A 27,349-nucleotide genomic window follows, 5' to 3' on the forward strand; every position below is an offset into this window, starting at 1 on the left:
CTGCTGCACGTGCACCCTGTGGGGCTCCAGCTGCCTGAGCCAGACAGGTCAGGGAAATGCAAGTGATGGCTGTAGGGATGGGCAGCGAGGGCCACTGCCAGCAGTGCCCAAAGCACAGCCCAGCACCCAAGACAAATGCTTGCTCCAAGCCTTACACACACACACTTGGCAGGAGTCCAGGCATAAGACTTGGTGACATCACAGCCCGCTGCTCGGTGATGTCACTGACCAGCAGGCCCTTGCTCAGCCATGGCGGTTTCCTGCCTCCTCTGTGGAATTCCTCATGCTAAAGGCAGGAGAGCTCTTTCCCCATCAGGATGAGCCCTGCGATTTGGCACCTCCTGTAGCAGATGAGAGAAGGCTCCTCAACTGCTCCCCCTGGTTTGGGTGGCTATAGCAGACCCCAACCACCAGATGTCCTTTGTTTGTCTGGTCCCCAGTTTTAACCCACAGATCTCAACCAGGCCACAGATCCTCACACCCACAGGTCACACAGACCCCAGCCCACACGCAGACTTTTCCCCTGAGCATGAGTAGCTGTGTAAGTGTGGAGTCAGCAATGTTGTTTCTGACATTATCATGAGGAGAACAGACTGGAAAAATACAGACTCCATAACTTTAGTGTATAAAAATTGTGCAGATCATTTTGTGCTTGCGTGTGACCTATGGAAACCCACCAGCACCCAGGTTTGCAATCCTGAAATAAATAAGCAATGTCTCCTCTGAGCATGTGATGACTCGTTGCACACCGGGAGGCAAATCTGCTTTTAGGACAACAAAACCAGAAAAAAAAAAAAAAAACCCAAAAAAAACAAGCGGAGGCATTCAAGGGAAGATTGAATTGTTTGGAGCATTTGTGCGCTAGGAGCAAATCATTCAGCCGCGCGAGGTCGGACAGCTTCGGAACTGCCCGTGCCCGGAACGTTCGGGCTCCGCGAGGAGGAGCAGGGACCCGTTTGGTCGCTACACCGCGGCACACGCTCCGCCGGGTCCGCCGGGTGAGATGGAGGCGCTGGCGGCGGAGTTGGGCGCCGTGACGGCGGAGCGGGCGGCGGCCCCCGTGAGCGCAGTGGAGGTGAGGGCAGCGGCGGAGGGCAGGAGGCAGGGGGAAGCCGCGGGGCGAGGAGCGGCGATTCTTCTGCGGCAACAGGGAGACCTGAGAGTGCTGCTGGCGCCTGGGTGTTGCCCCTGGTCGGTGTTGCGCAGCACGTGGGGGCTGCTGAGGTGGTCCCAGTCATCCCTCGGGGTGTTTCTGCTCGTCTGAGCTGACTTTGGGCGGTCTTTTATTCTTTCCTAAGTGACGTGAAATGTAACTACTGTCAAAAACCATTGCTAGCTGTCACACATGTTTGGTCACCCTTTGGAAACCAACTTTCCCACTGTGTGTTTTGGTTGCAGGAGAAATGGAGGCTCCTTCCCGCGTTCCTCAAGGTCAGTGGATGCACCGCCCCAGGCGGGAACACCCTGAGCTCTTTGTGCTTCAGTTCTGGCAGGGCAGTGCAGTTGTTTAGGCTCCCACTGCACCCCAATGCCTTCCTCGTGGTCTTTATATCAGCTCTCTGCAAACGCTGCTGTTGGATCTGCAGTTGTCTTTGTTGCAGGGAAACCCAGATCTGCATTCTGCAGAGGCTGCAGTGTGCGGATATCTTTGCTCACAAATATCAGAGCTTGGTTGAGCGCCGAGATTGCTTGATTTCAGTGCTATTCTCATAATCTGGTATGAGGTAAAGGCACAGTTCTACTTAAAATGAATTGCAATAACAGGTAGTTGGCAGCTGGAAGTGAGAATGGAAAGGGGCAGAGTGGTGAAAGAACTGTGTGGGGAAGGTGAAGCCTATGGTATACACAGGTACCTCTGCAGAACAGCGGCCACCTCTGCACCTCTCTAATCAGTTTCTGGAAGTGTTGCCCCCTTCAACCAGGCATCTTTCAGCCTGACTTTGTTAATTCCCTTCCTTCTCAGTGTACAGTCCCTGCAGCTTTTTTTTTTTTTTTTTTTTTTTTTTTTTTTTTTTTTTTTTTTGTGGCATCATGATCTTGCAGGAAAACAGGGTGCTGTTGGTTCTGTGATACTACATATGAGCAAGTGCTCTTCCTACCTAGAAATCAAATTCAGATTTATTATGAGAGTCTGTCTTGTCCTTGTGTGGCTGTTCCCTTCATTATCAACTTCCTTAACACCCCACTTCTCTGCTCTCACTGGCTCCCTCTCGTTCTGGCAGCTGCCTTTCCCAGGCTGAAGATCACTGCTTTCTCAAGTAACACAAATGGTTAGTTGTGCTACAAAAAGACAAAAGATATTTTGACATGCAGTCACTATCTTCTGCTTATATAACTTCAGAATCTGCTTGGTGCTTGCTTTTGCATTTCCTGAGTTACTTCTCTGTTTCAGCTCTGGTGTAGACTTGGAAACATATAGTGTGGAACCAGACAGATTGTTCAGTCAGTTCTAAGAAATTTGTCCACCAAAAAAATTTAACAGTGATTCAGAAGCACTTATAAATGCTTATATTTCAATGTCTGCCTTATATGATCAGTATTATTAAAGCTGATGCTATTTGCTGCATGCATGTATTTTTCAGGTGAAAGGACTTGTGAAGCAGCACATAGACTCATTCAACTATTTTATCAATGTGGAGGTATGTTTTCCTGGTGGGAAGGGGCTGGCTGTTAGTAGTCAGAAAAAAAAGAAATGATTCAGTTCTTTTTTCTTTTTCTTTTTTTTTTTCAGATAAAGAAAATCATGAAAGCCAATGAAAAAGTGACAAGTGATGCTGATCCAATGTGGTACTTGAAGTAAGCATAAAGCTGGTTTCCCTATCAGGAGTAGCTTGCATAAAGTTACATGGGTTTGTTATTGACTGTGAAGTGTTTACAAGCATCAGCCTGGGCGTAAAAGAAGTAAAGCTCTTGCATGCTTTCCCCTTAGTTGGAGCACGTACACACAGATGCTTAAATAATAATTCTGATAAATAGAGTTAACTCTGTTGTTAACAATGCTTTATGTCACTATCTTTCTGTAACTTAGCAGTTTCAGGTGATGGAGGGGAATCTCCATTTCCCTTTTTGCAAAGGTGATCTGGGTTTATTTTTGTATGTGCAGTTTAAGTTTTAACTAACTATAACGGTGTTCAAATACAATGGGTTACTTTAGGAAGAATCATTGCTTATTGTTAATCAACCTACTTTCACATCAAAGCAAATTCATTTTCTACTTGTTGTAGAACTCCTTTTCCTTCAGGTTGCCTGGAAGACATTTGGCTCATTTTGAGATTGTTTTGTGTTACAGATACCTCAACATCTATGTGGGTACTCCAGATGTGGAAGAAAGTTTCAATGTGACACGACCTGTATCGCCTCACGAGGTACCGATATTTGTGTTTGTGAGGGATTCTTTGTTTGACCTCGGTAATGCCTTAGATAACTGCTGCATCTGATTTTACTTCAAGCACAAGCGTGCCACGTTTTATGATTCAACACATGCTTGTAAAAAGAAGCTTCATATTTAAACATCACATAGTAACTCTTCCTTCTGTTATTGCCCTGACATGTGTGAATAGTTGTGTTCAGTGTTTCATGGCATTTACATTTTGCACTGTAGATCACTTCAGACCCAGTCTTCTTTGGAAGTACATCCCTTGCAGTGTTTAAGTCTGAGTCAGATAGAGAGCAAATACAGAAATTCTGAGCAGTTGGAAGTTGATAATAACTTACAAACTGCAGCAGAACGTTAGTCTTACGGACTGCATGTAAAGCTGTTTTGCCTGTTGTAAGGATGTAGGCTAGCAGATAGATTGTGCGTGTCCGAAATAAAGACTCCTGAAGAACAAGTGATGCTGTGACTGGAATTAGAAAGTCTGCTGGTTTTGGTAGAAAGTAAGCTAGCTTCGTTACATATAAGGAAGAAGAAAAACAGAGCTTGGAACATGCGTCTCTTTTTCCTGTTTATCTACATGCAGCCTATTGTCAACCTGATAGATCAGTTGCCATTTTGGATGTTTTCTTTTTTATTGTATATATTTCACACTTGAAATTGTATCTATTTACTTATTATTCCCTTTTTTTTTTTTCCATGTAATGTATGTGGTACACTTAAGCTTTCACAGAGATGTTCTGTGGTTGGGAGAGATTCTGTAAAAAAGCCCTCTACTGGTTGTTGCCTCTTGTGCATGGCCACATTGCTGTGTTCTACAATCTGGCTCAGTTCTCATTTAGCTCAATGGAAGTGTTTTAAGTAAAGCTAATAACTCAGCCATCAACAATAAATTAAATGTAATAGAGTCCACCTCATGGTTCTGACAATTTTTTAAGCTAGCATTAAATCAATATATTTAAACATGCACAAAATGAGATGGGAAAGATTTTTCTATATGTGAATGAAATTGCATGTGAGAAATAGTGGCTAACTCAGGCCTAAGAATAAGGTAATCAAAATCCTTGTCTGTTGTAAAGTGAGGTGATTTTACAAGCACAAGAAGGCAAAATAAATGCTTCAAGGAGCATATTCACCCTGAATTTAGAATAACCAACTCTTGTATCTCAAGTATTCTCACTAATGCCTATTGCTAGATATTGTTTCTTTTTTTTTCAATGGGTTTTAGTGTGTTTTATGTGGACAAAGCACACACAAAGAATACTGAAGCCTTGTTTTTCTCAGGTAATACTGATGAAGTGATCTAACTCTCCTTCTTACACAGTTCTTATCTGAGTTTTGTCAACTGTACAGATGAATTTGAAGTAATTAGAAGTGAATATCTTGTCAATTACTTTTAAATTCAATGAAGTTGCCAGGAGCACAGTGGGATCCAGTTTCCTACAAGTCACAATTTTATATCTCCTTGTACACATCAGTATTTTATTACTAGAGAAATTGTTTACTTTTTCATGTGGTGAGAAGGAGTAACCAGTTTGCAGTGATTTTGAGGCTTGTTTTTCCTTACAGATGCACCCTCGGTGTGCAGTATAGTCTTAATTCCCTTATAGTAATGCATAATCAATACACAGAAAAGCTGTATAGGACCATATGTTTAGCCATCTGGATTCTGATAAATCTGCAGTTCTGGAGATCAGAGGTATAAAATGTGCAATGAGGTCACAATTGACCTTCTGTCAGTTGCTCTGTTGTGTTCTGCATATGCAGTAAACCTTGTCTTGCATGAAGATACAGGAGTACCTAAGGGTTAGCAACAGTAATAGAGCAAGTCTGAGGAGAGCAGACCAGAAAGATCAGTATAGCAGTGATTGAGTCTTGAGCAAGAGAGAGACAAAGAGAGCATGGGATGTGTTGAGACACTGTTCAGCCACCCAACCATAGAACTGCTCTGTTTTTAGTGCCGCCTGAGAGACATGACTTACTCTGCCCCGATTACGGTGGACATTGAATATACCCGAGGTAGCCAGAGGATCATCCGTAATGCATTACCCATTGGCAGGTAAGATATCAAACTTCTGGTACTTGTTTTTATTTGCCGCTGTGCTGGGAAAAGTTTGCGTTGCAAAACAAATGCAGGCCAATCTTGCTTCCTTCTTAAGAGGCAATAGAGAAATCTTGATGAGTAGCTGTACACAGTAAGGCTCATAGGCTCCGTTACAAAATCTGATTTTTCAAAAGCTTTTGCAAATTGGTCTCCTCCAAAGAAGGTTATTTATTAGAATTGATGTAAAGATGAATGTTGCCTATGTTTGTATTGATATAAAACTAGAGGAAACTGTGTGAAAGAAAAGTAGAACTGCAAATGACCTTTTTTGTGAAGTGGGAATAATCGTGTTTACTTGGTAGCCAAAGGTGTTTTGTTCAGTCTTTCATACGTAAAATGTAGAGATGTCTGTGGGAGCAGAGGGTGAAATGAGTAAAGCAAGCTCTGGTTCTCCCAGATGAGACTAAACTCTACTTTAAAATTTATTTATTTTAGAGCCAAGGCAAAGTTTTTGGAGAAATGATGAGTATCATTTACTGATGATGCTTTCCTATCAACTATCAAATGACTTGAGGGTATTAATATTGTGAAGAACATCTGGTTTCATAAAGAAATAATAACAGGCACGAGAAAAAGACAAGCTCTTAACCATACCAAAAAAGCAAAATAGCTGGCAGTTATAGCACAGCTCTGTTTAAAGGCACAAAGATGTCTTGTCTTTTGTAGACAAGATTTTTCAAGGCCAACTCTGGATTACTGTCATTGTTTAATATGTAACTGTACCAAAGCTGGAATAGTGGCAGGAAAGAGAAGATAGGTGCTTAAAAAGCTACACTTCCTATAGTAAGTATCCGTCCCATTTGTCAGAAGAACATGATACACAATAATGCAGTTAGAACCCTGTGCTGTCATAACGTTTATTGGTCTGAGTCATTTTTTAAAAGAACATCTAAATTTGAGTTCTTTAAGTCATTTTGTGATGTATGCAATAGGTGAAGGAAACTTCAAAAAAAAGCATGTATTCTCCATTAAAAAATAAAGTTATGTCGGAAGTCTGTGAAATGAGTGGATTAAAGGAAAAGTTTGTTGTTTGTATTTTGCTTATGTTTTAGGTACCTTAAGTGTGTTCTGTGTTGTAACTGTGATTTTCTTGCAGAATGCCTATCATGCTGCGTAGCTCCAATTGTGTTCTTACTGGAAAAACTCCAGCAGAATTTGCAAAACTCAATGAATGTCCTTTAGACCCAGGTACGTTTCCATTCAAGTTCTTTTTGAGCAGATGAATACCCCATTGCTATGGTTCTTACCACTGTGAAGTAGTTGTGGGAACTCTCAAATGTAAACCTGTAGCTAAAAGAAATCATCAGGCTTTTGAAAATAACAGCAGGGGATGTTTGTGTTTGCAGACAGAGCTTTCAACCACAAAAATGACACTCTGCAAGTTTGAAGAAGTTGGGATGTGCGTATAGCGTTGTTCAGAGATGTATTGTAAGGGAATAGTGATGGGGCTGGTTTGTGGCATTGAAATAGATCAGGGAAGAGAGGAAACAGAGGAATAAAACAGTATCCTCCAGAGCAGGAACATTCATTTACTGCATTCTGTGAAGCGAGAATAAGGTGCTATATGATAACCTTTAATATGCAGAGAGGAGATGAAGGGTTCTAACAAGCAAGGTCTTGGCTTTTAATAGACTGCTTTTGAAGCACATACTGGACTGTGCTTGCTCATGATGGGAAAATACGGTGACATACTGTTCTGTGCTGGAGAAGCATGAGTAGACAGCTACAATTTAAGGCAGGAATCAAACATCGCTTATATGCGTATTCCTTAGATTGTCTTAGCTGCAACATTGAAATACATTTTTAAAAGTAATACAAAGTAAATTTCTTCCTGGAGTGCTGGAGAGTGCAAGTGAGTAAATTGTGGGAGACTTACTCTTTTATAACAAGTATCTGAAATGGCCAGCTCTCTTGTGACGTCCTTGTGATATACTCTTCTGGCAGGCAATACTGTAAAATTAATAATTCTATAACATCCTTAAATAAGCATGGTTACTTTAGAGGTTTGAGGGTTGTTTTTTTCCAACTTTACAGTGTTTAGTTTGACTGAGAGCTCTCTCTGGCCACTTTTATTCTGTCCAAGCACTTCCCAAACACGTTCTTAGATCCCCAAGACTGGATTTGAACCTAGCAAAAGTTCAATTTAGTCTAATGGAATATTTTCCTGGAAATCATAGCTTTTAGACAGTTTATTCTTTACTTTATTAAGAGAAAATTTGCTCTCCTGTGTTGTCCTTTAAATACTCACTGTTTGCTGTCTAATAATTTTTATTCAAAGATACTGAAAGAGGTGAGTAAGGTGCAGGGATACTGATATGCAAAACCTTTCTTTTCTTTTGAATAGGTGGCTATTTCATTGTTAAAGGTGTAGAGAAAGTCATCCTTATCCAAGAGCAGTTATCCAAAAACAGAATAATTGTGGAAGCTGATAGAAAAGGCACAGTGGGTGCTTCTGTTACCAGGTATGGTAGATGCCTGCAATTACATGAAGAAGATAAAAATGACAATTTGAGCATTAGTTGTTGTAGTTGAAGTAGCTGAGTAGTTTTCTCTCTAAAATAGCTTAATGGAGAATAAGTGTAAGTGTTCAGTGCTCCTCTCTTGCTTCTGTCATTTTGTATGGTTAGATGTCAGTCCCAGAATCTATTAGGACAGCAGTCCCCTGAAAATCAGTGGGAGTTGCTCATATGCTTCAGTATTCATCCTAGACTAGGAAAAGCGGATTCTAATTTTTAATATAACAAGTTGAACCTCATAACTGATGATGTATGACTTCATTTCGTAGCAAGTAGCATGAAGTCACTGCTGTGGAGATAGGGTATAACCTTTTGTTTGACTGCCTCAATCAAATTGGTGTTAAAACTTCTAAAGGCAGTTGAGAAGGAAACAAAATGTTTTTATACTTCAGAAATTGTTGAAAATTGAAAAGTAGTCTAAGTCTGGCCTTTCCTCCTCAGCTGAGTTTTATTTATCTTTTTTGCCTATTGGCAGCTGCCTGCTGGCATAGTATAGTGCTTGTCACTGTCTGATGTCAGGGCTATTTTGTCTTTTCCTAGAGGTCTCCCACATCTCCCCTAAATGATGCAAAAAGTACAACTTAGTCTGTTATCTTGTTACTGTTGATGTCACAGTATCTGTGCGCAGACTGGCCTTGCTGGTTATGTCTGAACCAGGGGTAAAACCATACACAGATGCTCTTGAAAAGTGTGGGCTTGTGCACGTGTAAACTGAATACTGGCCTTCCAGATCACAGATGATAATAGCCCACCATCTTGGAGCTAAAGGATGGTATCTGGCAGTTGTCATGTAATTTTTCAAAGAGAAAACACAATGTTAGTTCAGCTAAATGATTTCTCGAGCTTGCTAAGTTTTATGCAGAAGATTCTTGGAGTGTCAGTGCAAACTTTATGTTCCACATAATACGTTTGTTTTTTTACCTTTAGTTCCACTCATGAGAAGAAGAGCAGAACAAACTTGGTTGTGAAACAAGGAAGATTTTACCTGAGGCATAACACTCTGTCAGAAGATATTCCTATTGCTATCATCTTTAAGGTAATACAACTCTTGGTTTGAAAAAATAAGTATCCATGCTTTAGTAAAAAATGAAGATCGACTGCAGCTCTCAAAAGCTAATATGTACAGAAAGACGTGGCATGGCTGAGAAAAAGAAAGAAAGCTTTTTTTTCCCCTGGGATATTGTCTTTGTTGTCCAGCAAAAAGGAGAAAAGCACTGCTATTTTCAGTAAGGAGAACATTGCTGTGCCAAGACGAACAGTTGCTACCCCTTCTTGCTTTGTAAAGTCTCTCTGCCTGTAGTCATGTTGCTGCAGGAAGTTGTAAAGGTTTTTTCTTTTTTCTTGCTTTCTAATGAACTGTGTTGCAAACTTACGTTAAGGGTTTCCATTTCTGGTTTTGTTCTCCCCAGAACCCCTGAGCTGCTGAGGGGCTCAGTATCTTTTGATTTCAGATGCAGTGACATGACATAGCCATGAACTGGACATATGTAACTTCCAGTCATAACCATAAAGACAACTGGTTGCTTTTAGGGAGGCCCTGCAGTTCTTAGACCTAGAATCCTTTAAGATGACTAGAGTGGCTTTTATTTCTTGGCAGGAGACTCATGGAGTCTCATAGCCTTCAGAATCTCTGGTTCAGGCACACCTCTCTTCAGTGCAGTGAATGTAGACAGCTATGATAGTTTTAAAGAGGTCCCTGATGAGACCAATGAAAAGACTTGATTCAGTGCAAGAACTGGAGTGAATATGGAGTATTTGCCCTGCCAGTTGAGCTGGTGACAGAATCATGCCATGGCCCTCATTGCTTGTGAAACCACAGACTATCCTATTTTGCCCTCTGCTTTTCACTTTCGTTTTGATTCACTCAAGGATACTTGCTGCTAGAGGGAAACCGAGGGCCTTCCCCCTAGATTCACCAGCCAGCAGAAGTAACTTCTATACCTCTTTTACTGTCTTCACCTATAGTGCTTCGTGGCAAACAAGTGCTGGCAATGGGATAATTACAGAGGAAATATATTGCCAGCAGAGGTCAGCACTCGCTCACATCATCCATCAAGTTCCTGCCAGCAGTGCTGCGTGCTGAAGTTTGCAGCTACAGGCTTTGTGTTACCACAGCTCTGAGTTGTAGGAATCAGCTTCCTTGTGAGAAGTGCTTTGGGTTTGGTTCTGGAATATACCTAGATAATTGGTTCTAGACATGGGAAGCAAATGTCTTATGTCTGATGATGCTGATCACTTGAAGTGATTAGAGAAAATCATCTGGTCTCCGTGACCAGTGTTGAAAGAGACTGAGAGACCATCTGTGGGGAGAAATGCACATAAGAATGTCAGAATTAAATTCATAACTTTTCTGTTACAGGAAAGTGTTAATGTAGCCCATAATCCATTTGCTCAAGCACCAAACAGCTGGGTTCCACCTTCACTAACAGACTTTTATTACATTTTGTCACGCCCTGCTGGTATAGATAAATACCTGACCACAGGCACGAGTAACTGCTCAGGGTTATTAAGTCTGAGGAGGTTGTGGGTTGGTTTGTGGGTTTTCTATTTTCTTTTTAGCAGCATTATACAGTCTATTTGATCACATTCCAACCATGTGAGTTAGAGTTATCTACCTGCCTTTATATACTTTTAAAATTCCAGGTAACTGTTGCATATTTACTTAAATGTATTTATTAAATAAGGGGTTGCAGTTGTTGGACATTCTCACAGTAGTGCTTTTCACAGCCTTATATCGATTTGGTCCAGCAGGGAATTAGATGCACCCCTTTTAACTGTTCTGACTGCCCCATTCCTGATTAGTGCTTGATGAATTCATGAGACATCATTCTCCTTACTTTTTCTTTCAATGTCATGTGAACTTGAGACATCTTCGTTCCATTGCTGATGATTCTCCAGCTGAAAACTAAAAATCCCAATAATTTTTTGAATTAATTATTAAGAAGACACTGCCTTCTGATTTTTTTTTTTCTTGGTCACTGCAGAATGTAAATATAGCTTTTATTTAACTACTAGAAGTCAAGTTACAAAGTCTCTGGCTCTGAAATTAGAAAATTTCTAACCAAAGGATCCCCTTGTAACTCAGATCTCACACAGCAGTATTCTGCCCAGGACATCTGTTGGAAAAACAGGGAGAGTAATTCTTTTCAGTAGAAAGGGCACAGAATGTGGATCTTACTTGTTACTAGTAAGTATTCCTTCTCTAACGTAGAGGTTGTATCACAGTGTGCATCTGGAAGGGCTGAAGTTAAGTTGTATACACAGTCTTAGGTCTGAAGTTTTGACTGCCCGTGCCTTAATTCCAAAGTGGAGGTAATAACATCCCTTAGACATTTTCATCTCAAGAGCAAGGGCTGTGAAGTAGAGAGCATTACAGATACCAATGACCAACAGAGCTGAGGCCTAAAACTCAAAAAGTGCTTATTTTGACTAGAATCTAAGATCACTTTCCTGTTTCAGGCATGACTCATGGTCACATCTTGACAACGTTTTATGGCAAGGCCTGAACATATGATTGATGGTCAGACTGGATGATCTTTGTGGCCTTTTCCAACCTTAATGGTTATATGATTCTGTATGTTGTTCCCACCTTTTCTTTTCTTTCATGAGGAGGGAAGGAGCATGGGAATTGCTAACTCACAGACTGAACCAATGATGGAGTACCTGGTGAAGGGACACAGGGAACCCTGGTAGCACAGGTGAAAGTAGTTCTTTCACCAGTGTGACCAGAAGGGGTGGAACCAGCTTCCCTAAGCCTCAATTAGAGGCTGGCAGCCACAGGGGAATGTTCTTTACCTAGCGATCCTTCTTTCTGAAGTATTTGGTGAGCCTTGATCTTTGGGATGGGTAAGCAAATCTTTCTTTCTTTAACTGGTTTGTGACCATCATCCTTTTTTGGGTAATTTAGAACTGGTTATTTGTCATCACCTTTCTATACAGAAGGAAATAGTGGTGTGGCTGTAAAGGTCCCTTAAGGTGAGTAGGTAGGGGAACCAGCCTGTGTAGGGTCATCCTAGAAGGAGCATCTGCCTTGCAGTTCATCCTTAACCGTAGTCTGTTCTAAACTGCAAGCCTGAATGAGTTCTTCTGCCATCCTGACCTGTAAGAATCTTTGTGATTGACATATTAGAAGATTTAGCAGCAAGTTGTGCTGAATGAGTACATGTAGGCCATGGTTTTGTGGAGTTTAATGCATTGACCACAACTAAATGAAATATGATAGGTTACAATGGACAAGTTCCTGAGAGTAGACTAGAACAAACTCGGAAGTATCTGCTCTTTACTTTTTGGGCACTTAGTCCTTTGTTGCTGTGCTAACACAGATATTTTTCCCTTACTTTCTTTTTTTTTCTTGAAAGAGACAGAAGCACTTGTGCAGCACCTGTATGTGTAAATGCAGTTTCTGGTTTGAAGTAGTATAAAGTGAACAATTTTGTCCCCTAAAGTATGTATCTGCCAAGATTTTCAAACTCCTTGTAGTAGAAAGCATCAGACAAAAGTAACTTGCTTACTGAATAAGGTTGCTTTATTAGTTAATATACACGTGCAACCAGAGCAATATTTACAGTGTCTGTTTTTCCTATTTTGAAAAACATCAGGTTACAGATGAGATGCTGCTGCCATTTTTGCAGGGAATTAGAGCTGTTTTAAGGTAAAGACTATTTTTGGTTTGGATGTATGGCCTGGATTGGGTAGGCTCTGGGCGCTGAAGTAGATGAAGGTTGAGTGCTGCACTAAAACCAGCTGGAGAAGGAAGAGAGTTATATGTAGCCAAGGGCAGGCTCAAAAGCTGAATTTTATGTTACAAGTTGCTGGATGAATTATCTTGAGGTTGTAGGGAGATGCTCTAAGACCTGCAGCAAAAGATGTAAACAGTGGGTTGAGTTTCATATTAAAAAAAAAATTATGTTAGCCTTGGAGCCATTAAGATGCAACCCTGGAGGAACAGCTGAGTGGTGGTCTTGCTGGACCCACAGAATTATGTGTTTCCATGGCTACAGTTTCATAGCTCGTATCTTTAGAATTATGAAAGCTCCAGACCAATTCTGTCTGTGATGTCAACCTTGAACTTCCCTGACATCTTTTTAATCCAGTCATCTGCCTGTCTCCGTTCTGTAATTTAGCCTGATGGACTGCAGAGCTACATTCTAGGCAAGTGCCATGGAAACGCCTAGACATCATCATTAAGACACAAGCTGGGGGAGGAAGAACTGGGCTCTCACTCTTTCATGCACACTTTATCGTGTGTTACGAGTGTGTGTATCCACACATACACATACAGACTTTGTGCAACAGGATCCTCCCCAGTCCTAGGAAGCAGTTGACCATAGTTGGAGCACTTTATCCCACTTGAACCCAGAATAATATGAGTATTGTTAATGTTTGCTTTGACTTCTATTGCATCCATTGACTGCTAGACTTCCAACCACGCTCTTCATCATCTTGCTGCCATCTCCTTTCTAATCCCGTCACTGCTCTTTCTAAGTCATCCCTTTGCATCGTGTCCCTTCCTTCTGTCCCCCACTTTCCTGTGAAGTTGTTCTTTTGCAGCATTGCCTTCCAAACAAAAATGAACAAGAGAACTTGTGGCTAACTGTGCTTTAATGTTAATTCTCTTTCTATCAGCTTTGTCCTGGGATCAGTAGCACTTCACACATCTTTGGTATTTGTCATGGTTTATCCCGTGGCAGTGTTCCTGTAACACAAGTAGCAACCCAAGAATGTCATGTTACTATCCTAACGATGTTATAAGTTAATTCAGGAGTGGGTTTTTGTCTGGGGGACTTGGGTTAGTTGGTGTTTTTTTTCCTTTTGTTGGGGGGTGAGTGGAGAAGATAGCCCTTGTGTTGCACTTGTCCTGAACTTACCAACAAAGAAAACATCTCATACCAGTATGTGTCTCTTGTTTGCCCCATTCACACTGCATGTAGGTGGATTTGTATGTGCAGCTCTGACTGGTTTTTTAGAACGCAGAAGAGAATACATGGATTTATTTGTAGGCTACTACATCAGCATATCTTTCTTAGTTATTTGCCCGAAATTGTAGTTATTACTACTCATGAATTAATTTCCCCAGTTTGTATTTCTGTAATAATACAATATGCATTATATTACAGCCTTTCCCACTTAACAGCTTTTGAATTTTCAAGTGAGTTTTGCTGCTGCAAATTTGAACTAGAAAATCTGTAGTGGTATGATGGTATGTCCTATTTTCATCTGTATGTTGTCCGAATTTTAATCAGACTATTTGTCAAGTTAGAAGAAATGATCAACCTTTTCTAATTGACTGCAACTTTCTGTTTTTAAAGGGACAAAAGAACATAATAAAACTGCGGGTTGATATTTTTGTTGGTTTTTTTCTTCCCCGCTTGTTCTGTTCACATTTCACACGATTCTTACTATCTGGTTGCCTTCTTACCTTAAATCTGGTGGCAGGATATGGAGCAATGCCTTATCAACTTGTATTTGATGTGTTCTAGCTAAATGTGCTCCTGGTATGTGTGCCTGGAGCAGTATGAAGAATTCCCTTCATAAAATGTTCTTCTTATTAGAACTAAGTGTAACAATGGTGTCAATCAAGTAGTGGTTCCTAAATTGGTTTGCTGGCTAGCTTCTAAGTTCTAGAAGCGTGGAAAATGACTATGGTAAAGCTTTCATGCTTTTCGTATAAGACTGACTTGTGATGGATTTTATTTACTTCTCTGAAGTGGTTTTTTTGTTTGTTTTTTTTTGTTTTTTTTGTTTTTTTTGTTTTTTTTACTACTAAGTGACCTTATTTGAAAGGATGAGGTAGCATAGTTGTATCTGAAAAATAGTCACATAAGTTAACTACAGTCATATCAGACAGGCAAATTCTGGTTCTGAGAAGTGCCTTGAGATCGATGGTATGACTACCTGGTAGGAATGAACTGGGATGAACCACTCTTACCTGGTGCAGTTAACTGTCTTGATTTGACACTCAAATTTGTCTGAGATAAATGGAGTAGTGATCTGTGCTTCGCGTCAAAACTGAACCATTCTCACAGTTTTAATGGGTTGTGCTACTTTTGCGCTGCTTTTAATTTCCAATAAACCACAAGGTGAAGAGAGAAAGTTCTAAGTTGAAAGAACTTCGGCCTCCTTGTTGAGAAAGAAAGAAGAAAAAAGAAAAAGCTGGGTACTTCACAATTGGGGCAGCAGTTCTGCAAAGCGATAGCATTAGGTAGGCATTAGGCAAAATAACACCCCATGAAGGCAAAAAGAAGGAAAGGTATTTGTGCATTTTTGAGGAAAATGTAGCTTTTTGAGACACTGCCAGTTTTTAATGAAAACCAGAATGCAGAGTCTACATAGGCCATTATTTACAATGGTCTTTGTGGCTGGCAGTTTGAAGAACAATATGAATGCAAACGTAACTTCCTCCCAAACTTCTGAGAAACGTATTATAAGTCAACCAGAAGAGGTTTAGTGAGATTATTCTGTTTCTTGATATGGCAGAGCTCCAGACAAATGTGTGAAGGGGGAGCTTTAGCACCATCTGGAATCCACAAAGGCCTTCACTGCTGGCTGCCACCTTGAAACACTTACTGATAGAGAGATTTTTTTTAAACCTGTTAAGCGCTTTCTTAGTTTATTAAGCTTTTTCTGTGGTATAAAGCCTAACAAGGTGTCCAAGGATCACCGAAATAACAGAATGGCTTTCAAGTGGAACTGTGCAGTGAAGTCATCTTCTAAATGCAAAGAGCTGGAGAAGAGGTGTATTGTAAAAAATAATAATAATAATAATAATTCTCCAATAGGACGTGCTGTATCGTAGACAATTGCATTTGCCAAATTGCTTGTGGTAAGAGACCATGTGTAATCTTTTAAGTAATTTCACCTTCCTTTGTTGTAGATTCTGAGTTGGTTTTGGTTTTACACATGTAGGGTTGTTACTTATTTTTCACAAAAGAAGTGTGGAATTTAACTGTTGTCTAAAGAGTGTGTGTGTGTGTTCCTGCTGCTTATCAAGATTTCCATTTTGGGTTCTTCCATAGCTAAAATATGTACTGCCAGTGCCAGATGGCACAGTTTCTGAGGGAAGAACTAGCTCTTGCTTAGTAGTAATGCAGACAAACAATACCAAATTAGCATAAGCAAATGTCAGTGAGTAAACATAAAGCCTGTGCTGTTTCTGTCTTTTCTTCTTTTCCTAGGCCATGGGTGTTGAAAGTGACCAAGAGATTGTACAGATGATTGGCACAGAGGAACACGTGATGGCTGCATTTGCTCCTAGTCTGGAAGAGTGCCAAAAAGCTCAAATTTTTACACAGATGCAGGTGCATCTTTTCTTTTTGCAAGTAGCTATAAAATCTAAAGATGATTATATTGACCACTTTGCTCTGTCAGCAGTCCACATACACTTTGTTTTTTTGCAGAGATAGTTTAAGCCAGGGGCTTTTAGGCAGCAGGCCCTGTTGAAAGTTAGGCTTTGCTCTGAACTGCTTAACTGAAAGGAAGCAAAGTCAATAAATTCTTTGTTTTCAGAAGCCTGGGGTTATGTTGTAATGCATGTGAAAAGTAGTGACATCCTTAAATTCAGAGTGCACCTCATCATTTTATACCTAGATGAAACTCAGCAAGTACACAAAAGAACTGGAGATGAAAAAGCCTAATGAGATAAACTAGATGTCTTTGGTATTTACACAATCTTTTTTCTTATACCTACAATCCTCATTGTAGTAATCATAATCTTGCAACACTTCCAATTCCAGATGTTATCAGGACAAGATAGGCAATACATATGCATGTATTATAATCATAGTCGTGTTCAGTTCTTGAGATTTTTTTTTGTTAGCATCGCTTATGCAGTTTCTTATTTTCCACCTTGCTTGAAGTTTGTGTTGTCTGTAGCTTGTGGCTTTGCACTGATTGATTAAGGAAAGCAAAGATATGTGTGTTTTTATAGGTTACAGCTCTGATATTAACTGAAGTTAATTGCTTCACTTGACAGGCATTGAAGTACATTGGAAACAAAGTACGAAGGCAAAGGATGTGGGGAGGCCCAAAGAAAACGAAGATGGAAGAAGCACGAGAACTGCTAGCATCAACAATTCTGACCCACGTTCTTGTATGTAATGTTTTCTTTACCTGAAGTAGATCTGTGTGGTTATTTTTAGAGATGTCCAGTTCTTTCTTCTTTCATTCTGTAATGATGTCTGTATGTCTGTAATGATATAGCACCTGAAAACTTCTCACACAAAGAACTGCAGACTGTGTCATTCTAGAGCTAAACAGACTTCTAATAAAATCATGCAGCTAAGGAGAGAAAACCCAGAAGTGATATGAGACTTTAGATGCTTTTGGAGTATTTTAGATGGTGATGTTCTGTTTGGTCTGTGTTCAGCCTCTGTTACTCTCTTGCCCTGCTTTAGAACATGGTGGCGTAGGAGCAACTTTGGTGCTAGTTGGGATTTAAAAGAAAAAAACATAGCAAAAAATGACCAAATATGCAAAATATTCACAATGGAAAAACATTCACTTAAGGAAAATATGAAAGTATTATTTTTTTTAGTCTTTTACAAAAGTGATGGCCAGAAATGGTGTTGGTTGCAATGACATCAGTCCTTTTGAAAACAAAACAGGAACTGATGGTCTTACAGAAGCTGATCAGGATGCAACAATGACAAGTTTTGAACAAACCTCTCTCTCATCCTCCTCACAGAAATGCTCCTATAATGCAAGAACTTTAAGTTTTATCCCAGTTAGTTTTGGGAATAAGACGGGTGGACTTCTGGAAAGTGTGATTTCAATCAAGGGAGAAGTACGGATTTGGTTTGTGTGGTCAAAATATGAAATAAGACAGCTGCAAATCTTCTCTGTGAGAGCAACAAGCTAGAGTTTGAAAATGAGCAGTAAAAAAAAATGATCCTTATCCCAGATTACCCAGATATTGACTGAGAGATGAAAAACTTCTATATGGAAAAATCAGTGCAATTCGTGTGGAAGAGCTTTGCTGACATGGAAGAAACGTCTTTCTTTGCTTTGTTGTTGAGATGAAGTAAATCATCCTCAAACTGAAGAAAAATATTTTAACTGAGTCAAAAGTAATCTGTTTATGAAATGCTGTACCACTGACACTGTCAGCTGTTACTTCAGGTCCTTACCTGTACCTGTACTACTTGCTCTGAAAGTAATGCCTCCAGCTTATTTCCATGGAAACTACAACAGATACAAAGAGGACAGTAACGCTATTTGATAGAGAACATTCTCAACTACAGAATGCTATTTTGTAATCCTTTTGTCCAGCCATGTTCTCTTGTGTTTTAAATTGGTGTCTGAGTCAAAACTGAGGAATTGGTCCTGAAACATCAGTTTGTTCTTCATTTCTTTCATTACAGGTGAAGGAGTTCAATTTCCGTGCCAAATGCATTTACACAGCAGTAATGGTGCGCAGAGTAATTCTGGCTCAAGGAGAAAATAAAGTAGATGACAGAGACTACTATGGAAATAAACGCTTGGAGTTGGCAGGGCAGGTAGGATTTTACTTCAGAGCTAAGGCTCTTTTGGGGTTTTGTTAGTACCTGTTTTTAAAAGAGGTATAGTAAGGGGAATTCCTGCCTTCTCAATTGAAGCATTTTCCTCTGGTTTTATTTTCATTAGCTTTTCTGTTTTTACTCATGGATAGGTTGTTTGGACTAATAAACTGTATCCTGACTTCTGTTCTGCCCCTCCAACAAATGAAAAGGCAAAACTGTTAATACTGCATCAGTTTTACTTCCATTGTACCTTTGTCAGTGCCAAGACTTCTGCAGTAAATCCATCCCCCCATACAGAAGCATTGTACTGAGAGAACTTACATATTAAGCCTGGGCTGAGCCTCTGTGGAGAACCCAGCTTCTGCAACAGCTAGCAGAATCACAGAATCACAGAATTGTAGGGGTTGGAAGGGACCTCCAGAGATCATCGAGTCCAACCCCCTGCCAAAGCAGGTTCCCTACAGCAGGTCGCACAGGTAGGCATCCAGGCAGGTCTTGAACTTCTCCAGAGAAGGAGACTCCACCACCTCCCTGGGCAGCCTGTTCCAGTGCTCCGTCACCCTCACTGTAAAGAAGTTCTTGCGCATGTTTGTGCGGAACTTCCTATGCTGCAGTTTCCAGCCGTTTCCCCTTGTCCTGTCTCCACTCACCACTGAAAACAGTCTGGCCTCGCCATTCTGCCCCCCACACCTTAGATATTTATAGACCTGGATCAGGTCCCCTCTCAGTCTTCTCTTCCCAAGGCTGAACAGACCCAGTTCACTCAGCCTTTCCTCATAGGAGAGATGCTCCAGGCCCTTCACCATCTTCGTGGCCCTCCGCTGGACTCTTTCCAAGAGATCCTTGTCTTTTTTGTACCGGGGAGCCCAGAACTGGACGCAGTACTCCAGATGAGGCCTCACCAGGGCAGAGTAGAGGGGGAGGATCACCTCCCTCGACCTGCTGGACACGCTCTTTTTAATGCACCCCAGTAAGCCATTGGCCTTTTTGGCTACAAGGGCACACTGCTGGCTCATGGCCAACCTGTCATCCACCAGGACACCCAGGTCCCTTTCCGCAGAGCTCCCCTCCAGCAGGTCATCCCCCAACCTGTACCGGTGCATGCAATTATTCCTCCCCAGATGCAAGACTTCTTGAGCAAGAACAACTTCTTGAGCCATCTGTAATTTGGAGAAGTCCCTATAATTAGTTATTTGTTATCAACTGCTCATCTAGCATTTAGAGTAACATGATTAGTGTGTGGTTTAAAGTCCTACTAGATACTTCTTTTCTGGCAATAAGCTCTGTTTTGAGCCTTCAAAAATGGAAGCGCAAACACTTGATTTGCTTCAGAAGCTCTTGCTGTCTTTTCTGGGTGCAGCTGTGTGCCTTCTGGTTCTGACAGAAAATGGCTAGTGGGAGAAATCTTCAGCTTGCTAAAGGCAGAACTAGGAGGGATTATTTGAAATTTCTGAAAATAGTAGGTTAACTTGACTGACTAATTAAAGTAGAGTGCATGGGTTTCTTTGCTTGCTGAATTTATGCATGATTGGCACCATTCTTTTGCAAAGAGGCTGGTGGCTAACAGCTGTTGGCGAAATGAAGTTTAGAAAGTCATAGAGTGTTTAAGGTTGGAAAAGACCACTAAAATCATATAGTCCAACCATCAACCCGCCATGTTTTCCTAAAGCAGTAGGAATTTGCCTATTGGGTGAAGGAACAGCTTAATTATCCTGGCATGGATGTTTTCTTTAGATAACAATTGGAATTCATTGTTCTAATCTCTGTGAATTTAAATTGGAGTTATTGCAGTCAATATAATCTGTAATTATTGATCACGTATCAGAAATCCAAACAAATATGCATAATTTACCATGGGAAACTGCATTTCTGCTCCCCACGTCCTTTGCATTGGGGTTTCTGTTGCAGTACAAATAACAGTATCCATCAGTTTCTGTTCCAGTCTTATGGGAATTCTCATCTTACTGTACTTTTATTTAGGAGTACAGTGCATGTTGCCTCATATCCCTGTTTTCCTTCCCACTCACGCTTGTTCTCATCCACATGTGTGAACGCAAATACAGATTGCATGTGCACACACAGTTTGCAGTCACTTCAGAATAAAAATGTACTTTGCTTCCTAGTTGTCAGCAGAATTAAGATGATGCTCTGAGTACAAATTAAACAATGAAAATTCTTAACCACATAGGAAAGGAATTCTTTTCTTCAACTTAATGTGTAATTGTCCGTTAGGATTCTACTCTTGTAGCAAAGCAGAATAATAAGACATAATTTCAATATTCTAGTGGGACAGATATTTCAGTCTACAATGGATTTATTTGTTGGGTTTGTTGGGCTTTTTTTGTTTTGTTTTTTTATTTATTTATTTTGCTGTAGCATTGTTGCTGTAAATCAATGTAATTAGTGCTCTATCATATGCTCTTGTTTAGCTGGACTGAAAAGTAGTTATTTTTCTTGATAATTTAGAGGCAGAAAATAAAGCGGAAAGAAGTTTTTACAGGCTGTAAGAAAAAGGCTTCTGCTCACAGATGTTAACAACCAAAGTTGTTTTAAATTAACTGGGAAGGGGTCTTAAATGTAGAGGATCATCATAACAAAGGCAATGCATATTTTTTCTACATCAAGGAGAGCTGCACAGGGGGGAGGCTGTAACACTTGCTTAAGAGCAGTTATGGATCCCTTGTGATATTTTAAATGCTCATTTCAAGCTGAACACTTGAATTCCTCTCTGCCGTGTTATCAGTTTAATATTGTTGATTACTGACTAAGAAGTGTAGAAATCTTTTTTTTTTTTTTTTTTTTTTTTTGTCAGTTTCTAAATGTTTGTGTTTAGCTAAAGTTTGTGCGGATAAAATGAGCAGTGAGGGGGTTTTGTTGTTGTTATTTTTTCTTTTCATGCCAGCATGTTCCTGGAATAAAAATCCTGTTGATTTATAATTTGAATAAAGGAAAAAAAAGAAAAGATTCCCATGTGAGGAGAAAAACATAGCGGTCTAAACAATGCAGAGACATAAAAGGCATTGTGTTTATAAAGATGTGTGAAAACAATAGCTGCTAATTTCACACCCCATGGGACAAGAGAGTACGAAATGTGCTTTAGCTTTAGATAACAGAGTTGTATCCACTAGCCAAGCTGGTTTACAGAGCTTTCTCTTAGTCTTTCTGCCACGAGAGGCTTGGTAGGCCAGGTGCCAGCTGAGGTGTTAGCAAAACCTACCGATTTCAGGCTTAATCTTTTCACCTACCTTTTCTGTTTCCTTAATGTGTTCATTATTTGCTAAGCATTACTCTGTTCTTTGTCCTCATTTTTTTTTTGTTTCTAATGCAGCTTGCTTTGTATGGGTGAGATATGGAACAGCACCAAAATCCGGCACCCTGGAAAGCAAGGGATTTCTACCCTGTGACAAAAGAATACCGCCTTGACTTCAGAGATTGGCTAATCCCAGCTGTTCTGATAATATAATTAAGGCTGCCTAATGTCTTTAATTTTGCAACCAGTTTGTGTGAAAGGGAGAATTTGGCACTCAAAAGGCTTAAACGCTAAATAGCAATCTCAAGGCGCCTAATTAGAATTCTCTGACATTAAGCTAATTGGTGAAACTGTATTTCAGCAGCTTAACTTCTTTATTAATTTTTCTTTGGATTTTCAATGAAAATCAATTGATGAGCTGTCAGTATTTTTTTTTCTTTAATATAATTTGCTCTTTAGTGATCCTGACTTAAGCAGGCTGAAAGGCCCTGGACTAACTATGAAATCCATTGAATATTATCACTGGCATTCCATCCTTTTTCTTTAATCGCCCACTCTTGACCTAAATAATGTGGTTATTGTGAGACTCTGCCTTGCCAGATAGTCAGAGCTCTTACAAACTGAGAGTCCGTGAGTGAAATTAGCAAAGCATAACACTTTTCAGACTGGCAAAGTTTGTGTACTTGGGGTTTGGCTTTATTATTTCAGAGAAGAAGGATGATGTTATAATCCCTACAGCACGTGGAACTAGGAGACTTTGTAAAGATTTTAAGATCAAGAAATCAAAAATGGAACTATTGTCTTTGTATGTGACATGTTTTTATCAAAAGTTTCTGCACAGAAACCTGTTGAGATTAAATGCATACCAGGATTGACCTCAAAACACTCTGTTTTGTGTTTAACAAGACTTTCAGACATCTTAAAACTGTGCACATCCCTTTTCCCTCCATTTGAAACACATCTCTCATAATCTGATTTTTGGAGATGCCAGTGGGTTGTCCTTCCTAATATAATACTTCATGAAAGATGTTTTCATTTCTAGTTGAATTTGGCTTTAAAAAAGCTGTGACACTGCAGTGAGTCTCAGGTGACTGAGTTTCTTTTAACAGTAGTAAGAGGAAGTTGCATTGTAAAATGGTACTACAAGGATCAGGAAGGAAGAGGGTCTCCAACACCTTCATCATGTATCAAGACCAGGTTTAAAAAAAAAAAGTTTTTATTGAAGGCTCTCTATTCTGAATGGAAATAGGGTTCTGTTTTTGTCAAGAGTTAACATGCAGTGTACATGATCACTGTTCTATATAAGGTTTTACATTTTAATGACTGCACACTAAATGCTCTTTACATCTTTAGTGTAGACTGTCTTAGTCTACTCTTAATCTCTGTGAAAGGTAGTGACAATCTTATATTGCCTAATCGTACAACTGTGTGAGTTTCTAGTAGATCTTGTCATATTTAAATGCTCTGATGCTAGTGAAAATGATGTTTTATAATCTATGTAGCTGCTTTACAGTGTCATTTGGCTAACACTTTGATCAGTCTGGTTGTGACATGTAAGTGGAGAAAAGCAAGTGAAATCTAATGGCCCATCCCTCTGATAGTATGAAGAGTAGTTTGCATTCTTTCCAGAAGAGAAGGAGCTATTAAGACTACGTTTAATGGATACGGTTATAATTCAGTTTTAATTCTTCACATAAAAAAATTAAATCGCACAACTGACACCAGGATATCTTGACTTGTGATGGCTGAATGCCTAGCTTGTTCTGCCTTACAGTGCCTTGGACACTGGGAACTACCATTTCTGGCATTTGATAGCTGCTGTGTTTTTAGTCCTCCTGACATTTGGAATTTAAATTGCAATGCTTCTTAAGAGATGCATTGCTGTTTGTTTGGTTGTTTTTTTTTCTGACTGTTGATGGGTGCATATGCAAAGATATTGTGAAGGTCAAAACAAAAACAAGATGGATAGGCTTAGACTCTTCTTCTTACTTTGCTTTCTATTTTGAAATTATTAAAGTGAAACATCTGAGAAATTAAGCAAAAAAACTTATGAGAGTAATATGTAAGAAACAAACGCTGCATTTCAGCTGACCAGAAGGGTAGAAATATCGAAACACCTGCGTTCTTCCACTTTTCCCAGACCTTAATCCAATTGTTTTGTATTTCCAGCTTCTTTCTCTTCTGTTTGAAGATTTGTTCAAAAAATTTAACTCTGAGCTGAAAAAGATTGCTGACCAGGTAATCCCCAAGCAACGTGCAGCTCAGTTTGATGTAGTGAAGCACATGCGTCAGGACCAAATCACCAATGGCATGGTCAATGCCATTTCCACAGTAAGTACTTTTGGTTTAATTCTAATATACAAGATTTTTCCACTGTACTGAGTGCTGAAGTGGTGTAAATTTTGTTCTGATGGCTCCACTGTCATTGGTCAAATCTATCAAAAATTGCAAAGTTCTGTCATGGACATGGCTTTTGGAATTGGATGAAAAATCGTTATTCTTCAAACCAATTTTTATTTCCCCATTTAATTAAAAGAGGTGTTTAAAGTATCTGTGATGGAACAGTAGAAACAGACCAATTTAAAATAGAGATTGTTTATCCAACTTTCTGTCTTGTGCGTTCTGCTTTATTATGTGGTTCGTGATATTTTTTTATTACCTAATTAAGTTGAGGCTGTATCATATGTCCAAAATATGGTTGAAATATGACAGGAAAAGAACACATTGTGAAGGAAAGACAATTGCTAAAAAAGAGCTCTTTGAAGAGTGATGCCTTTTTAATTATATGAGCTAGCTAGTAGAAGTAAATTTAGTGTGAGCAAATTTGTAGCTAGGAGCCAGTATTTTTTTTGTTACATCAGTGATAACGATACTGAACTATTTAACTGGGAAAACTAGTAGACCAGATGTTACTGTAAAATGGTTGGAATCAAGTCTAATTTGTCGTGGTTAGATTTTTGCTCATAACTGCCTTCTACTAGAGTGGATATCTTCATTCATGCCAGTGGACAAGAGCAAGATGTAATTATTAACTTTGTCTCTCACCTCACATATCTGCAAGAACAGTTTGTGTGATAATCCCTGCAATCTAGCTAGTAGCTTGTAAATGACTTTGAAATACGTGAATTTTTAATAAATAATAACGATACTGAACTATTTAACTGGGAAAACTAGTAGACCAGATGTTACTGTAAAATGGTTGGAATCAAGTCTAATTTGTCGTGGTTAGATTTTTGCTCATAACTGCCTTCTACTAGAGTGGATATCTTCATTCATGCCAGTGGACAAGAGCAAGATGTAATTATTAACTTTGTCTCTCACCTCACATATCTGCAAGAACAGTTTGTGTGATAATCCCTGCAATCTAGCTAGTAGCTTGTAAATGACTTTGAAATACGTGAATTTTTAATAAATTAGATCAGTGAAAGTATTTTAGTTGCTGGTAGACTGTGTGCAACTTGCTTCTTAATCTTTGGAACTCTTGAGAGGGCTTTTCTGCCTAGTACGAAACTGAAGTTTTTCTTCATTTCTTGTAAATAAAATTAACTCCACAAATTGCATTCGAAACAACCTAGTCTGTTACTTACAAATCCCAGTGTTTAAAGCTTATCACTATTTAATTTTATGAGTGCCCGAAACGTAGTTAAATCTCTATAGTGCACGTACCCAAAACAGTTGACAGATTTGTTTCTCTAAATGCTTGTGCTTTCTTCTAGCTGGTGCCAGTTTTTCCATTTGGACTGACAGAGATAAATCTGCAAACTATTCAGTACATATTGTAAAGTCTTCCTTCTTCCGCTATCTTAGGACTTTTTTTTTTGTTACTGCCACATAAGCAGTTAAACACCATCTGCTCTTAAGCATTGAAAATCATTTCTCAGGAACAATGCCCAGTGCATACTATTCAAGAGATTAAGCAAATACCATAAACATCGTTCTTGGAAACAGCAATCTCCAATCTCACCAGAATGCTTCAGTGATAGTCCCAAAGAGCATGAGATAACTTAACAGACTTGTAATTACACTAGTAGCATGCAGAATAATTCATAACACTGCTAAATCCTCTGTACACTGGTGTTCAGTGGTACTTAGTCTGTGTATCCTGGAAATACCAGAGGAGAGTAAGTGAGCAGAAATAGTACAGACCTAACAGACATTTCAGAGCCTACAAAATCGTGCAGTACCATTGAAGAAGGAATTTTGATACAGGAGTTTTCAGCAGGAAGTCCTCTATCTTGCAGCAGCCCTGACCTGTTTGGGTTGTTTTAGACAGCTTTGAAGGAGTCACTCTGACACTTCCGAAGCATAAATAATTTTTTCACATTATTTCTTCAGGGAGTGTTTTACCTCCCTTTTCTGTTGCTGAGATTTCAGTCATTTGGACGATGCAGAAGAACTGCGTGGTAGTTCAGGTTACAATCATTTCTAGCATGAGGATAAATTACTGATTTATTTTACTCTCCATTCATATTCTGATAATTTCCAGTCTTGTAACAGTGTCATGGTGAGTGAGTGAGTGAGTGAGAAGGATGAACAAGTAGTGAGGCCTTTTGCTGTTGGATATTATGTCTTCACCCTTTCTGCAACAAGGGAAAAAGGCAGATTCTCATGACTACTTAACAGTTTCTGTAATGTAGGCAAATAAGCCAGTATCCATCCCAATTTTTCTCTTCTTGCTGTTAATCAAAAGATGAGATTATGCTGTTAGTGTATAAATAAAGAAACCTAGCAAAAAGATTTCAGTGCAGTATAGCAAACTCTACTCAAGCAAACTCTAAATTCTTTGTTAGCTGTGCTGGCATGAGTTTGTCAAAAGGTTACATGAATTAGCAGGTGGCAGTCCTAGAGAAAACATTCAGGCTCTTGGCTCCCTTTGGACTGACTGGTAGTGTTGGGACTGGGGCAAGTAGTAACAACTGGGACAAAAATGTGCTGTATCTACTGACTCAGGTACCAGGAACTCTCTATATATGGAGTATGGATCTTGAAATCAAGATATGTAGTATCTAAATTTAATAGCCTGCTGAAACATTAGTTTAGGTTGCAGTGAACTGCTGGGTATTGGTAGAGATTATTATATCTACTTGCCATTTAAATTAATTTATATTTATACACAAATAAATTGTGTTCTAGAACATTCTCTGAACTCCTTTGTTCTAGTTGAAACCACAAGTAACACTGCCCTTGACAGTCACAAAGCATGAAATCATTGGTATATGAATGAATCTCTTCTAGTTGATGTAAACTCACTGGAGAAGTGAGGATAGACCTAAAACCTCCCACCCTTCTGTGAAGATAAGACACATGAATGAGTCTTTTTCCTCTGGATTCTGATACCCAAAGGTTTTGAGAAAGCGCACATGACTTTGATGTCAGATTGCTTCAGTATAACCATCTGTGTTTCCTACCAAAATAAATCACAAAAAAGACAGAACTGAAGCAGGACCTACTGTAAAAGTATATTTCACACACAAAAGAAGCACCCCTTTTGTTGACATACTCAAAAAGGCCAGAAAAGCTTTTACTTTTGTTAAATTTGAGTATTGATATACCTGTGTGCATGTGAAAATCAGTCTCAGTGTAATTGAAGATGTTATAGCGAAATCATCT

General features: G+C 39.5%; 1 protein-coding gene across 1 annotated transcript in view; it reads left to right on the forward strand.

Annotated features, from left to right (window-relative positions):
- Positions 1-1,003: 1,003 nt before the first annotated feature.
- POLR3B (RNA polymerase III subunit B) overlaps positions 1,004-27,349 on the forward strand; it is a gene marked incomplete at both ends in the record, with an annotated part of 68,464 nt that continues 42,118 nt past the window's right edge. The window contains 13 exons of the mRNA XM_079540287.1: positions 1,004-1,075; positions 1,399-1,431; positions 2,583-2,639; positions 2,732-2,796; positions 3,290-3,365; positions 5,332-5,432; positions 6,574-6,665; positions 7,822-7,939; positions 8,921-9,029; positions 16,168-16,290; positions 16,965-17,081; positions 18,352-18,486; positions 23,909-24,070. Of these exons, the coding sequence (XP_079396413.1) occupies positions 1,004-1,075; positions 1,399-1,431; positions 2,583-2,639; positions 2,732-2,796; positions 3,290-3,365; positions 5,332-5,432; positions 6,574-6,665; positions 7,822-7,939; positions 8,921-9,029; positions 16,168-16,290; positions 16,965-17,081; positions 18,352-18,486; positions 23,909-24,070 (1,260 nt within the window). The remainder of the gene's footprint in view (positions 1,076-1,398; positions 1,432-2,582; positions 2,640-2,731; positions 2,797-3,289; positions 3,366-5,331; positions 5,433-6,573; positions 6,666-7,821; positions 7,940-8,920; positions 9,030-16,167; positions 16,291-16,964; positions 17,082-18,351; positions 18,487-23,908; positions 24,071-27,349) is intronic.

The sequence above is a fragment of the Tetrao urogallus genome, assembly GCF_951394365.1.
Source record: "Tetrao urogallus genome assembly, chromosome: 1".
In the NCBI taxonomy this organism is placed as follows: domain Eukaryota; kingdom Metazoa; phylum Chordata; class Aves; order Galliformes; family Phasianidae; genus Tetrao; species Tetrao urogallus.